The sequence below is a fragment of the Sus scrofa genome, chromosome Y (assembly GCF_000003025.6).
Source record: "Sus scrofa isolate TJ Tabasco breed Duroc chromosome Y, Sscrofa11.1, whole genome shotgun sequence".
NCBI lineage: Eukaryota > Metazoa > Chordata > Mammalia > Artiodactyla > Suidae > Sus > Sus scrofa.
In genome coordinates this window covers 4,641,254-4,656,881 of record NC_010462.3, presented here as the reverse complement: position 1 = coordinate 4,656,881, position 15,628 = coordinate 4,641,254, and the positions used below count along the sequence as shown (strand labels likewise).

Sequence of the window (15,628 nt, the reverse complement as noted above, 5' to 3'; positions counted from 1 at the left end):
AAAGGAGAGAAGAAAAGAGTGAACATTTAAAAAAGGAGTTCCCTTGTGGTGTAGCTGGTTAAGGATCTGGCATTGTAACTGCTGTAGTGAGGGGTTTGATCCCTGGCCCTGGAACTTGCACATGCTTCAAGTGTGGTTAGAAAAAGAAAAAACAAAACAGGGACTTCCTACTATAGCTCAGCAGGACTGGCAGCATCCCTGGAGCACTGGGACGCAGGTTCGACCCCAGGCCGGGCACAGTGGGTTAAGGACCCCATGTTGTGGCTCAGTTCTGAACCCTAACCTGGGAACTCCATATGCCACAGAGTGGCCAAAAAAGAAAAAGGGGAAGAAAAAAAAAAAAAAAAAAAAAGAGGAGAAAAAAAATTAAAAAAGGAGTTCCTTGGTGGCTCCATGGTCGCTGCTGTGGTGGGGGTTGCTGTTGAGGCATGCATTCGATCCCTGGCCTGGGAACTTCCTCTTGCCACAGGTGTGGCAAAAAAAAATTAAACACAGGAGAGGGGAGGCCTCTTCACCCATCCTGAGGTCACACACGAGGGGCCCCCAGCCGCCTGCAGGGAATTCCAGGCCCACGCTGCTCTTACAGGAGAGCATAGAGCTGACCGCCCCACGTGACAGTTATACCCGCCACTCGCTCCTGTGCCCGCCTACTCGGCATATTTGGAACTGTCTCATCCTCAGGTGTGGCCAGAGACACCACAGGACCACCTGCACACAAACACCATCTCCTTTCGCTTCTCTGACAGGATAACCTGATACTGACATTCCCTCTGCTACCCGAACCAAAAACACTTCCCTTCAAAAAATCAAAATGCTGGGAGTTCCCGTCACGGCTCAGCAGGTTAAGAAACTGACTAGGAACCATGAGGTTGCGGGTTTGATCCCTGGCCTCGCTCAGTGGGTTAAGGATCTGGCGTTGCCATGAGCTGTGGTGTAGGCTGGCAGCTGTAGTGCCGATTTAGCCCTTAACCTGGAAACCTCCATGTGCCGAGGGTGTGGCCCTAAAAAGACCAAAAAAAAAAAAAAAAAAAAAAAGAAAGAAAGAAATCAAAATGCCCTGACAATAGCCAACGAACGTGGCCACTACTCTGCAACGTGCTCCACGGAGAAGCCCCAGGAGCCCGGGGGGCACGCAGGTGGTCAGGGCTGGCTGGCCTCACATCAGACGGCTGGTCCCCTGCAAAGTTCGAAGGCAAGGACCGACCTCGGTCCCCGACCTCGGTAGCCATGGGGGAGCACAGTGGCTGGGAAGGTGTCTGGGTTAGGATTTTCCAGCATGACTGCTTGTGCCCAAGAGTTGGCGGCATTGGGACAGTTTCCTGCCAAGGGCTCAGAAGAAGGGACAGGAGTGGACGGGTGTCCCTTGCAGGGAGACCCACAGGCAGCAGGTGCCCAGCTGTGGCCTACCCACCCAGGGAGCCGGGTTGGGCCGAGGTGGCCCCCAGGCACGGCTTCCCCAGTGCCGTGCTGAGCCCGCGGCACCCAAACGTGACCGAGCGGGGCTCCTCGCGGAAAGGACCGGCTGCAGCCGCGGGGCAGGGGGCTTACCTGCGTGTTCCAGATGTGCACACACTTGTCAAAGGAGCCGCTGGCCAGATATTTGCCATCAGGGCTAAAAGCTACACTATAGACGGGTTCCTGGTGTTTGGTGAGCGTGTGGATGCAAACGCCCCGCTCCACGTCCCACAGCCGAACCGTAGAGTCAAACGAAGCGCTGCAAAGACAGGAGAGGAGCGTCACCGCGGAGGCTCGTGGCTCCCTCGCGGCTCCCCGAAGAGGCCGGACCGACGGCTCCTCCGTCCCCAGTGCCTACGTTTCCAGGGACAAAAAGCAGGCTGGCCCTTTCTCTTCTCAAAGGTGACACAGGTCCCCTGAACACCAAGCCGCGGCCGTCCAACAAACCTTCCCCTTCTCCTGGAGCTGTGATTCGGGAAGAAAGTGGAGAGCCGCACTCATTTGTTTCTGCATTTCCCCAAGACTCGAAGGATATACCTAAGTCTGCACTCACTCCGTTTTCTAAAATGCTCCCACAACTGAAAGCACAGCATCCATCGTCGACAGCTCCAGTAACGCCGAGAGCCGTGTGTGGGAAAATAGCAAACTGACTGAATAAAACTTTTAAACCAAGGCAAATTAAAACACAATCACATCCAGACATACAATCACACCCCTGGGAGCTGCATGTTTTAGTCACTTCCACATGTAAAAGACCAGGACACACCGCAAAGCTGTTTCACCTGGCGCTCCTTCTCTCTGCAGGCACTGCCAGGTACTGGCACGTGGCATTTATGCGCGTCATCTACAAAGCTCATTTATTCCCGGGTACCATGGGATACAAAAGCACCCTCCAAGTCATCCAAAAATAGATTATCGTGTTCTAGGTTGGAGACACTGCTGTGGATTTCTGGAGAATCACTTGAAACAGTGTAACTGCCTTTGTATTTTTCTGGTTCAGGCTCTCAGCTAATGCAGGAAGCCCTTCCAGTGTTTTCTAAGAGGTGGCCTTGGGTGGAACACTTTTCAGCAGCAAGAGTCCTCGCTGCCGGGTGAGGCCGCGTGCCCCACGGCAAGGACAGAGGGCTCTCCCTCGGCAAGAGGAGGCCGTGCCCTCTCCCAGCACAATCCCATTCTCTGCGGCTACACAGAACCCATCCACCACCCCCTCCTGCCTCCGCCCTGCCGCTTCCTCCCTGTCTCCCGTCTCCCAGGCTGAACAAACACCCCTGTTTCGTGGGATCATGATTTCCAGACCCCTGAGTATCCTGGAAGTCACTCTCAGAATCTCTTCAGCCCGCTCGTCTCAACTTTATTAAAAAAAACCAAACAAAAACATCCACTGTCACACTGGGAGTGGAGCGTTCCACGCAATGGGCATCGGGACCAGGCAGTTCCCGTGACCGCGGCCCAAGTGACATGGTTTTGGGGAGGCCACGGGGCCCCTGAGAACCAGCTCCCAATTCCGGGCCTTGACGGACTCCAGTCCCTCCGATGCAGGCGTCTGAGGGGTTCACCGTATCCATGGTCAGGTCAGATCTGACCTGCAAGGCAGCCAAGGAAACGAAGCCCAAGGACCAAGCCGAGTTATGTCCTTTGTCCGTCGTGATAGAAGCCTTCGCCAAAGCCAAGTGCTGGCAGCCTGGACGTGTAACAACTTCTCTGACCAGCTTCGTGGTTAAGAAACGCCTTCCCTCAAGCGAGGCAGCACGTGGCGCCATCTGGGGGCCCTTTCAAAGCGAGCTACCTCTTCGTTTACTTGGGAAGGCCGTAAACACACTTGCAAGACACCTTAGCTGAGGTTTCTGGTGTCTCTGGGCAGGACTAACGTTTGCCAGCCCTGCTGCTGGCTCTGTCCCCGTGAGCGCAGCGGCTTTTAGGACCGAGTGGGGGCCGAGGGCCCTCTTGGCGTTACCTTGCCAGCATGATGTTGGAGTTTGGGTTGCTGGTGGCAGGCCCGGTGGGACTCCACTTTATGGTATAGATCTCTTTGCTGTGAGCTTGCAGGTCATGGACACACGTATCCTGCTTCATACTCCAGATCTAGACAACAGATGGGGAAGAGGGTCAGCAGGGGCGGCTGCTCCATCCGGGGATGATGGTGCAACATCATTCCTCCCGGGAGCGTTCACTAGGTGTCTGGCCCTTGGGAGGCTCACTGCCTCTGTGTGTGCGTGTGTGCGTGCGTGCGTGCGTGTGCGCGCACCTGGCAAAGTGGCAGGTGCTGCCCAGGCAGAGGAACCGGATGGACGCCAGGGGGCGCCCTAAAGCAGGCCACAGGAAGGGAAGAGCCCTTAGCAGGCTCTTGACTGACAAGAGGAGTTAACTGCAGGACATCTCTGCTGCAAAGAGGAAGAATGGCAGAGGCTCACGACAGATAATTGGCTGGAGAAGCAGGGACTATTAAGACCCACGCTGAGTATGGGGTTGTCTGCGGCCACACAGCCCAGCCTTGCAGGCTGCTTTACCTTTAATGTCATGTCATCGGAGCAGGACGCTAGCAACATCCCAGAAGGATCCCACTTGATGGCATTGACCTCATTCTGAAAGAGAGCAAAGGGTTTCCAAAATAAAGGCCTGGGCGTCGTAACCCTATCCTCCAGCAGGGGGCAGGAGCGCGCCATCCTCCGGAGGCTGAGACGCATTCACCCTGAATGCACCCCAGACACGTGCACACTCCCGCTTTCCTTACTGCGCCCTCTTCATTTAGACAGAACGCACGGTCACATTCCATATGTAACCAGCCACCTGCATCGGTATTGCTCCAAGGAAAAGTCACAACCAGGAAGGGAGCCAAATGAATTCACAAATAATAAGGGCAGCCTGCAACCCCAGGGAAGACCACGGATATTTTAAAGCGGACTTGAAAGTCATTTTCCTGTGCACTTCTGTTTTGTTTTGTTTTGGTCTTTTTGCCTTTTCTAGGACTGTTCCCATGGCATATGGAGGTTCCAGGCTAGGGGTCTAATCGGAGCTGTAGCCGCCGGCCTACACCAGAGCCACAGCAACGCGGGATGCGAGCTGTGTCTACGACCTACAGCACAGCTCACGGCAACACCAGATCCCTAACCCACTGAGCAAGGCCAGGGATCGAACCCACAACCTCATGGTTCCTGGTCAGATTCGTTAACCACTGCGCCACGACAGGAACCCCCCTACGCACTTTTAATACAACAGCTACCCCCCCATCTAACTCTCAAGACATTTCTCCTTTGGTGCTGAGGGGAGGAGGAAATGCTAAGAGACAAGGAGTCTGATGACCCAGGCCCAAGACGATGGGACCTAAACACACATCCTCCGCCAGGCACAGGTGAACAAGGGAGAGGGGACACAAGGGGTCACTGTTAGGAACACACCCAGAGGAGAAACGAAATCCTGCAGGGGTGGCGGGGCTGAAATCCAGAGCAAAGAGCCAAGTGAACAACGCACAGCACCTCAGCACACGTGGAAACTTCCAGCATGCAGGTGTGGTGGGCCATAGGGGGGCAGGAAGGAACGAGGCTGCCAGTGCCAGGGCCAGGGAACCTGGAGGCTAAATCCCGGAGTATAACGGCAAATACATGCTCCCCACGGGCGAGGGAGAAGGGGACACGGGGGTTTAGGAAGATGTCACCTGCAGAAAGTGGAGCGGGAGGAACGGTGTGCCCAGAGGAATGAGCGGAGTCAGGCACGGGGGTCTCAGGCCTCCTAGTTCCAGCAGGGAACTGTTTCTATTTCCTGCTGCCCCCACCCAACGATTAACTCACTTTACACTTGTAGCTAACTTCCCCGTCCCTCTCGCCCTCCTAAGGGCTCTGGTTCGGATGAGAACTTGCACGATCAGGCTGCTTGCTCAGGTCACTGCGTTCTGCAGGGAGGGAGAGGAGAAGCGACAAGGCTGTGTCTGGACTCCATGGGGTGGAGGGTGATGGTGGAGGGTCCCGGGGAAGGAGGGGGAAGGGAAGCCGCAAGTCTAAGGAGCCCGCCTGCCCGCGGGTGAGCTGAGGGGACGAGGAGGTCAGGCTGCAGGGTGAGAGCACACAGGGAAGCGAGCCCCGCAGGACCCCCAGGAAGCTGGTGTGGGTCGGGGGTGCAGCCTGGGCCAGGCTCAGCCGAGGCAGAGGCACCTCAGGTGGCCCCGACTGGAACTGCTGGCAGCAGAAGCCCAGGGTGGACCTCTGAGGGCCTGGGAAGAGGGGGCTGGTCCCCCGACTGTCCCCAGCCAATCAGCGTTGATCTTCCAGGGGGAGCATGACCTTCCACTCCCTCATCCTGCAACCAAATCACGATTCCCAGGAAGCATCCGGAAGTGGCTCAGAGGGTCTCAGGAAGAAATGGGCTTTAGCTCCTGTCGGGTGCAGGCTGAGGGGTTGCAGTAAAACCGATTTAAAGAGCCAAGGGGTACAATGGTAGTCCAGTCCCAAATGGGGCAGCGGGAAAGGCACAAAGACTTCCTGATTTGTTTCTCCTTTTGGGGGCTGCACCTGCAGCAAATGGACGTTTCCAGGGTAGGGGCTGAGTGAAAGCTGGAGCTGAGGCCTATACCACAGTCACGGCGACACCAGATCCGAGCCATATCTGCGACCTACACCACAGCTCACGGCAATGCTGGATCCTTAACCACTGGTGGAGGCCAGGGATCGGACCCACGTCCTCAAGGACACTAGGTGAGGTTCTTAAACCCGGTGAGCCACAGCAGGACCGCCAAGACTTCCTGTTAAAAGCTCAGGGACAGTTTAGGATTAGAAAAGAAATAGAAACGTAAAGAGCAGGGTCCATTTGTAGCCACAATGAGACGTCAACAGGACAACCGGTCCTGTGCGCTGAAAGCATCTTCTTTGGGAAGCAGGGACCTATAGGGATGGGAGCTGGAAAAAGTAGGTACTAAAGAGACAGGCAAATGCCAAGGTCATTGCAATCGATGTCAGTGAGGTTAGTGGCAAGGGACGCTGTGAGAGGGCCAAGGGGGGGAGCTGTGCAGGTGGGAGATGCCCAAAGCCAGCAGGGCTTCCAGGAGGAAGGGGTGGGGTGGGGGGGACACCAGAGAGGTTTGCTGGGGGAAGCAAGCCCTCAAGGGCTATGCTGAAGAATTTGATGAGACAGCCAAAACACCAACTTGAAAAGATGCACGCGGCCCAGGGTGCATACTGCACGAGTCACAACAGCCAAGACCCACTGACAGAGGAGTAGACAGAGATGTGGGACATATATACGATGGGATACGACTCAGCCACGAAAAAGAATGCAATGGCCATTTACAGCAACAAGGACTTGGAGGGTATGATGCTGAGTGAAGTCAGTCAGACAAAGACAGATATCACTTATCTGAGGGACCGGTAATACCAACTAAGGAATGTAATAAAAAAGAAGGAGACTCAGCTACAGAGAACGAGCAGGTGGTTGGTGACCACTGGGGGGACAAAAGGGGGAGGGGCGAGACAGGGGGCAGGGGAGTAAGAGGTACCATCTGTTACGTGTTAAATAAATAAGCTACGAGGATCCACTGCACAGCACAGGGAATAGAGCCAAAATTTCATAATAACTATAAATGGAGGATACTTTTTTAAAGATCGTGCATCACTGTGTTGTACACCTGAAGCTTATATAATCTTGTAAATCAACTACACCTCAATAAAAAATAATGAAAAAAAACAATTCCGTAAGAATTCGGCTGGTGTCTGAGCTTCTTGGATTGAGTGTTGATCTTTGCCAAGAAATTCAGGAAAATCTGGCCATCATTGCAAGTAGGTTTTCTGTTTCTTTCTCTTTTCTTTACTCTGCATTACACACATATGACAGAGGGCTTCATATCGCCACAGAGGTCATGAAGCCTCTCTATTCATTTGTTCAGTCATTTAACAGTCCTTCAGACTGGCTAGTTCTACAATCGCTCTTGTGCTTCACAAAAGGTATTTCTGTAATCTCTCCATCAACAAGATTTTCATTTCAAACACTGTAATCTCAGTTCTGAGATTTCCATTTGACAGAGTTTTCCTTTCTCTGCTGCTATTCCCCATCTATTCACTCATTACAAGTAGCCTTTCCTTTATGTCTTCATAATAATAGCTCCTTTATTTATTTATTGAAGTATCATTGATTTACAATGTTCTGTCAATTTCTGTTGTACAGCAAAGTGGCCCAGTAAGAATAGCTGCCATAAAGTCTTTCCTGCAAAATCCAACAACTGGCCCAACTCTGGTCCTTTTTTTTTTTTTTTTTTTTAACTGCTTACCCAGGTGGGTAAATCAGCCTACCCCCTGGGACAGCTCCAACAGCCCAAGCAGCAAAGGGCTGCTTAACTGGTCTGCATTACAATACCTGTTTGTTTTCCATTCCTTTTTCAGCAGCACCCAAGGCACGTGGAAATTCCCAGGCCAGGGGTGGAATCTGAGCTGCAGCTGCAACCTACACTGCAGCTGTGGCAATGCTGAATCCTTAACCTATTGTGCCACAGCAGGCATTCTCACAGTATCTTTTTTAATTTTTTTCCCCTTTTTGGCTGCCTCTAAGCACATGCAGTTCCAGGCCCAGGGGTCAGATCCAAGTTGCAGGCAGTTGTGACCTAATGCTGTAGCTATGGCAACCCTGGATCCTTTAACCCACTGTGCTGGCTGGGGATTGAACCTGTGTCCTGACACTGAAAAGATGCTGCTGATCCCAATGTGCCACAACGGGAACTTTTTCCACAGTATCTCTTTTTTTTTTTTTTTTTTGTCTTTTTAGGGCCTCACCCACAGCATATGGAGGTTCCCAGGCTAGGGGTCGAATCAGAGCTATAGCTGCTGGTCTATACCACAGCCACAGCAACACCAGATCTGAGCCTCATCTGTGACCTACACCATGGCTCACAGCAACACCAGATCCTTAACTCACGGAGCGAGGCCAGGGGTCAAACCTGCATCCTCATGGATGCCAGTCAGATTCATTTCCACTGCGCCACGACGGAACTCCTTCCACAGCATCTTTTAAACCCAGGCGTAACGCGCCAGCTCCCACCTCCCAGCACATTCTCACGACCCTGAGCCCTGCAACCAGTGTTGGCACTTACTGTGTGTCCTTGGAAGGTTTTGACGGGGCGGTCGCAGCCGAGCCTGCAGACGTGAATACACATGTCCGTGCTGCAGGAGGCAAAGGTAGTGTTGTTCTGCCAGTCCACGTCGAGAGCGGGGGCTGTGGGGCAGCAAAGGGGTGGGGACATGTGCATTTACCACGTGTGCCCAGAGGCCAGTGGACTTAAAGTAACAGCATCGTCAAGAAGCCTAGCAACACAATGAAAAAAAAAAAAAAAAAAAAAAAAAGCACTTGCAGTGTCCATGTGGCCTCCATGCCTCACACACCTGAAAGACCTGCCCTGCACATCTGCAGGGCTGACCAGATGCATCCAGACAGAGGCCCGGGGACACTTTGTGTGTCCTGGGCACACAGAGTCTCTTGCTCCCCGGGCATGGGTGAGACAGGATGGGGGGAAGCACGCAGCTGCTCCTACCCCTTCCCGCACCCACGGTGTCACTGGAGGCGGGCTGATTTGGTCTGTTCTCCACGGAGAGCAGAGAGAGGAGAGGAGCAAGATTTCACAGCCTATGCAGGCGACATCCCCACCGAAGAAACGCCTGCAGCACAGCAAGGCACCCTACCGGCTGGAAGCTGCTTACAGCTGCCAGGAACCCTGTCAGGGGACTCAGTGGCCTTGGGATGGACACCGTCTCTGGCTCCTGGGCCCTTCTCAGGGGCCCGTGGCTCCAAGACCTCTGTAGGGTTTGGGGGACGGGGCCGGCCCGCCTCCCTTCTCCAACCTCCCCAGGAGACTTGTTCTTCTCAGCACCCGTGTTCTCTCGGGCACTTCCTTGCTCGGAGGATCAAGACCTGCAAGCCTCCCATCAGCTCTTCATCAACTGCTCCATCTCTGACCGTGTCTCGTGCGTGTTTCTTTTTTTCTTTTTTTTTTTTTTGTCTTTTTTTTTTGCCATTTCTTGGGCCGCTCCTGAGGCATATGGAGTTTCCCAGGCTAGGGGTCTAATCGGAGCTGTAGCTGCCAGCCTATGCCAGAGCCACAGCAACGCGGGATCCAAGCCGTGTCTGCAACCTACACCACAGCTCACGGCAACGCCGGATCCTTAACCCACTGAGCAAGGGCAGGGATCGAACCCGCAACCTCATGGTCCCTAGTCGGATTCGTTAACCACTGCGCCATGACGGGAACTCCTCGTGCGTGTTTCTTAAAGAGAGGCCAGCCCTGAGTTGGGAGAGGAATCCAACTTGCTCAGGATACGCTAACTCAGATTGCCCCTTCCTGTTTGCCATGTTCCTTTTCCTCGGTTTGGGGCCACACAAGAGTGGCATGTGGAAATTCCCAGGCCAGGGATTGAACCCGCACCGCAGCATCGACCAGAGCCATTGCAGAAACAACACCGAGTCCCTAACGCACTGAGCCAGCAAGGATCCTCTGTCTTCTATCTTTAAGTAAAAGGTGAGCCCTGCACCTGCGTCTGCCCTCTGCGACGTCAGAGACGGACCCCCTCAGCTCCATCCCGGCACAGAGCGTGTGGGTGGCAGGGTTTGGCCGAGAGGCAGCACTGGCTTTTTCCCTGTGCCTCTCTCTGTCACCTCCCCACAGAGCGTTTCAGCACAGCCCCGTGGGTCCCGAGGAACAAAAAACCTAGAGCCACTCGGTCGCTAGGAGGATCCTGGGGCCAGAGAGCCAAGCCCACAGCTGCTCTTGGTTACAACACTGCACGAGCCAAACCACGAATTCCTGGGCCGGTCTCTGCATTCGGACGTGTAGTCAATACGCCTGGAAGAGGGGCAACCTGTTGGGAGATTCAGGGGACGGTGACCAGCGCCTGGCCATAAGCACTAATGCCTGCTGAACCTTGCCACCTAGATGTCTATAGGACGCTCTGGACTCTGGGGGCTGTCCCCCTTCCCCCCACCATGAGCTCACCATTCAGTGTGGGGGACCGAAAGATAATGGGGCCCAGCTATTCTGAGGGTCCCTCGCGTGGCCACTGAGGCTTGACAGCACTATTCCAGGCACAGCAAGATTGACTTTGCTTTTGTTTTTAAGCTTGAATTCTGAAATGCTTGTAGATTTCCAGGAAGCTGCAAAGATATTACAGGGGGGTCCCCCATGTACCCTTCACCCCGTGACTGCCTTTTATGGCCCCACAGTCCAACATCCAGACCCAGGGGGGTGATGGGTATGGTGTGTGCAGGGCTGCAGTTTCACTACATCAGGCAGCCAGGATCCAGAACCGTGTTCCAGCACCACAAGGCCTCCCTTGTGCCACTTCATCGCCACGCCAGCCCCTCCTAGAGCCATCCCCACTCTGATCCACATCTAAAACCTCCTCATTTGATATAAGGGTCTCTCTCTCTCTCTCTCTCTCTCTATATATATATATATATATATATGAGATTGTTTTAAGTTGTTGGTCTCTTAATTGCAAGTTCATCGCCAGTGTCCTGCATTTGTACCCACCTCTTCTCACGATTTCTGATTTTGGTGGTATAATTGTGCATGGATGATTTCGTATCTTTACTGTATATATACTTTTATTACCGGTGAGCCTTGTCCTTTATGGCATTTTTGTTTCCGGTTGCAGCCTTTTTTTTTCTACCTAGAGAAGTTCCTTTAGTATTTGTTGTAAAGCTGGTTTGGTGGTGCTGAATTCTCTCAGCTTTTGCTTATCTTGTCTTTTTCTTTTTTTTTTTTTTTTTTTTTTTTTGCTATTTCTTTGGGCCGCTCCCGCGGCATATGGAGGTTCCCAGGCTAGGGGTCGAATCGGAGCTGTAGCTGCCGGCCTACGCCAGAGCCACAGCAACGCGGGATCCGAGCCGCGTCTGCAACCTACACCACAGCTCACGGCAACGCCAGATCGTTAACCCACTGAGCAAGGGCAGGGATCGAACCCGCAACCTCATGGTTCCTAGTCGGATTCGTTAACCACTGCGCCACGACGGGAACTCCTTGCCTATCTGAGAAGGTTTTGATTTTTCCTTCAAATCTGAATGAGAGCCTTGCTGGGTCAAAGGAATCTTGGTTGGAGGTTTTTCCCTTTCATCACGTTCAGTATTATCATACCACTCCCTTCTGGCCTGCAGAGTTTCTGCTGAAAAATCTGCCAAAAACCTTACCGGGGTTCCCTTGTGTGTGATTTGTTTCTTTTCCCTAGCTGCTTTCGATATTTTCTCCTTGTCTTTAATTTTGGTCAGTTTGATTAATATGTGTTTCAGGGTGTTCCTCCTTGGGTTTAGTTTATATGGTACTCGGTGCATTTCCTGGATTTGAGTGAGTGGTTCCTTTCCAATGTTACAGAAGTTTACGGCTATTATCTCTTGGAATATTTTTTCTGTCTCCTCTCTCTCTTCTTCTGGCACCCCTATAATACAGATGTTGGTGCGTTTCACATTGTCCCAGAGTTCCCTGAGACTCTCTTCATTTTTTTTTCAATCTTTTTTCTCTTTTCTGTTCCGCATCCGTAATTTCCACTAATCTGTCCTCCACCTCGCTTATTCGTTCTTCTGCCCCCTGTATTCTGCTGTTAGCTGCTTCTTGTGAATTTTTTAATTTCAGTTATTGTATTCTGCATCTCTTCTTGTTTAAGTTTTATATCTTGTACCTAGAAATTATCATGCTAAGTGAAGTCAGCCATACAATGAGACACCAACATCAAATGCTTTCACTGACATGTGGAATCTGAAAAAAGGACAGACTGAACTTTGCAGAACAGATACTGACTCACAGACTTTGAAAAACTTACGGTGTCCAAAGGAGACAGTTTGGGGGGTGAGGGGATGTGCTGGGGTTGTGGGATGGAAATCCTATAAAATTGGATTGTGATGGTCATTGTACCACTACAAATGTAATAAATTCATTGAGTAATAAAAACAAACAAAGAAAAAAACTCATCATTTGGAGACTCTTATATCAATGGCACCAACCAGCATGACCTGCGGAGACTGGCTTTTCTTTACTGCAGCAGAACCTGCTTGAGATCCCTCCAGCCTCCAGAGAGCCCACTCTTGCTCATGCTTTGCACTGTCCACCGTCAGGCTCTGAGCTAAGGCTTCCTGCCAGGGTGACGGAGGGCGCCCCCATCAGGCCTCCAAGGAGAATGGCCGTTTCTCAGGTCAACCCGTCACATGCTAAGGAAGCTGTGCCTGCAGTGCTCCCCACCTGCACTTCACCTTGGAAAACAGCACCCTTCCTTCCCTTCCGCCTTGGGCAGGCTCTACCACACGCCCAACTCAAAAAAGCAAGTAACTAACACCTAAGACTTTCCAGCCAGCGACGGCACAGGCCCACCTCGTGGGCAGCAAAATTACAGGCAAGACGCTCTCTCGGGACAGAAGAAAGAGGTGGTCCGTGGGATGGAAAGCCCTTTCACGGACCTGGGGAATGCTCTGGGGAATACTGCAGGAAAAAAGTTCTTTTTATTATAATTGATGTACAGTGTTCTGTCAATTTCTGCTGTACAGCAAAGCAACTCAGTTACACACATTCTTTTTCTCATATCATCTTCCATCATGTTCCATCACAAGTGATTGTATGTAGTTCCCTGTGCTGTACCGGAAACCGTTCTGTAGATATGTTCATTTGCAGCATATTTTAGATTCCACGTAGCAGTGATACCATATGGTATTTGTCTTTCTGTCTGACTTACTTCACTTGGTATGAGAACCTCTAGTTCCATCCATGCTGCTGCAAATGGCATTACTTTGCTTTTCTTTATGGCTGAGTAGTATTCCATTGTGTATATGTAGCACATCTTCTTAATCCATTCATCTGTTGATGGACATTTGGGTTGCTTCCATGTTTTGGCTATTGGGAACAGTGCTGCAATGAGCATACAGGTGCATGTATCTTTTTTTTTTTTTTTTTTTTTTTGTCTTTTTGCTATTTCCTGCGGCATATGGAGGTTCCCAGGCTAGGGGTCCAATCAGAGCTGTAGCCACCGGCCTATGCCAGAGCCACAGCAACGCGGGATCCGAGCCGTGTCTGCAACCTACACCACAGCTCACGGCAACGCCGGATCCCCAACCCACTGAGCAAGGGCAGGGATCGAACCCGCAACCTCATGGTTCCTAGTCGGATTCGTTAACCACTGGGCCACGACGGGAACTCCATGCATGTATCTTTTTTAAGGAAAGTTTTGTCTGGATATGCACCCAAGAGTGGGACTGCTGGGTCATATGGTAGTTCTCTACTTAGTTTTCTGAGGTACCTCCATACTGTTTTCCATAGTGGTTGTACCAATTTACATTCCCACCAATGTAAGGTTCCCTTTCCAGCATTTTTTATTTGCAGACTTATTAATGACGGCCATTCTGACTGGTGTGAAGTGGTAGGTACCTCCCTGTACTTTTGATTTACATTTCTCTAATAATCAGTGATGTTGAGCATTTCTTCATGTGTGTGTCGGCCATCCACATGTCTTCTTTGGAGAAATGTCTATTCAGGTCTTCTGCCCATTTTTCACTTGGGTTGTTTGTTTCTTTGCTGTTGATTTGTAGGAGTTGTTTGTATATTCTGGAGATGAAGCCCTTGTCCATTGCATCGTGTGCAACTATTTTCTCCCATTCTGTAGGTTGTCTTTTTTTTTTTTTTTTTTTTAATGATTTCCTTTGCTGTGCAGAAGATTGTAAGTTTGATTAGTTCCCACTGGTTTGAATGTTACATTTTGCTGAAAGACTTTCTTTTTTGTTGTTGTTGTTGTTGTTGCTATTTCTTGGGCCGCTCCCGCGGCATATGGAGGTTCCCAGGGTAGGGGTTGAATAGGAGCTGTAGCCACTGGTCTACGCCAGAGCCACAGCAACGCAGGATCCGAGCCGCATCTGCAACCTACACCACAGCTCACGGCAACGCCCGATCGTTAACCCACTGAGCAAGGGCAGGGAATGAACCCGCAACCTCATGGTTCCTAGTCGGATTCGTTAACCACTGCGCCATGACGGGAACTCCTGAAAGACTTTCTAAATGAATTCTTAGGATAAACCCATTAGAGGAACTTTGCTGACAATCAATTATTTTGGGCGTATCCCCTGAAAAACAGAAGGCAAAGCTTTCTGCAAGACAGATATTCGGCCAGCACACGAGTATCTGATGCTCTAGGCCTCTGACCTTATCACTGCATCCTTTTTGACAATCAAAGGAGGAATGGTTTTGGCTTTGTGCCAGACACGGTGGAAATTCACCAGACTGGCTTTGATCTGCACAGTCTACAGCGCAGACGTCTGGCCCGGAGAAGACACACACAGATCAAAACAGGCAGACTGTGCTGCCAGGGGCTGGGGAAAGTGGGCGTGACAGTGTGTTCTTCATGGGGGAGGGGTTTCCCGGCGGGATGACAGGAACATCCTGGAACCAGACTGTGGTGAATGGTACACATGCCTACTCCCCACCCCGCCCGGGGCTGGGATGCCCACATGCTGGTCCTGGAGTCATGTCCGTTTCCCCGGGGCGGGGGGGGGGGGGCCGATATGTTCCAGGATACGCTCCCCAACCTCCCCATCGTGAGTGGAGTTACATGAAAGCCACACCAGTAACAAAATGATGGGCAGCCTCAGGTGTATCAGACGAGGTCCCCAAGCCCTGGGGACAGCCATGGCAGAGGTGGGCGCCCTGTGCAGGGCAGAAAGGTGTACACCAGCACCTGCTGGGTGGGCCTTGAGCAGGGGTGCTGAAGTACCAGGTGGACTAAGAGAAGCTGGCATCCATGCATCTGCCACGGGCCTCGCCAGTAAGGGCTCTTCCTCAGTCTGCTCCCCGCAGGGCTGCATCTCTGGCATAGAGCACCCCCTGGGCACTGAGATGGGCTGTGCTGTCTTGGGGGGGCCCTTTGGCCAGTCCTCGGGTTGAGATTATCACCAGGCACCACCCATCCCGAGAGGCCCCCTGACGCCCTCGTACGCATCCCCTCGGGGACAGCTGACACGGCAGTAGAGGCTCACCCCACACATGGCGTGATGCCCCAGAATGGAGCAGCTGGTTCCTGGGAAGACAGGCGGGAACTACCCGCTTGTATGATTGTCTTCTCATGGGCTGTCCATCCTGCGGTGTGTCCACCTCTGTCTTAGGTTAAGAGGCCGCATCTAACCACAGCTCTGAGTCTCAGGGGACGTGAACTGTCACGTGGGAGGCTGGGAACCTGGATGC

General features: G+C 52.1%; 1 protein-coding gene across 2 annotated transcripts in view; it reads right to left on the bottom strand.

Annotated features, from left to right (window-relative positions):
• Nucleotides 1-15,628, bottom strand: part of LOC100624648 (F-box-like/WD repeat-containing protein TBL1X) — an 83,907-nt gene that overhangs the window by 9,427 nt on the left and 58,852 nt on the right. For both annotated transcript variants that reach the window (XM_021080987.1, XM_003360224.5), the window contains 4 exons: nucleotides 8,522-8,643; nucleotides 3,963-4,037; nucleotides 3,410-3,537; nucleotides 1,549-1,714 (listed from right to left, as the gene is read on the bottom strand). In XM_021080987.1, the coding sequence (XP_020936646.1) occupies nucleotides 1,549-1,714; nucleotides 3,410-3,537; nucleotides 3,963-4,037; nucleotides 8,522-8,643 (491 nt within the window). The remainder of the gene's footprint in view (nucleotides 1-1,548; nucleotides 1,715-3,409; nucleotides 3,538-3,962; nucleotides 4,038-8,521; nucleotides 8,644-15,628) is intronic.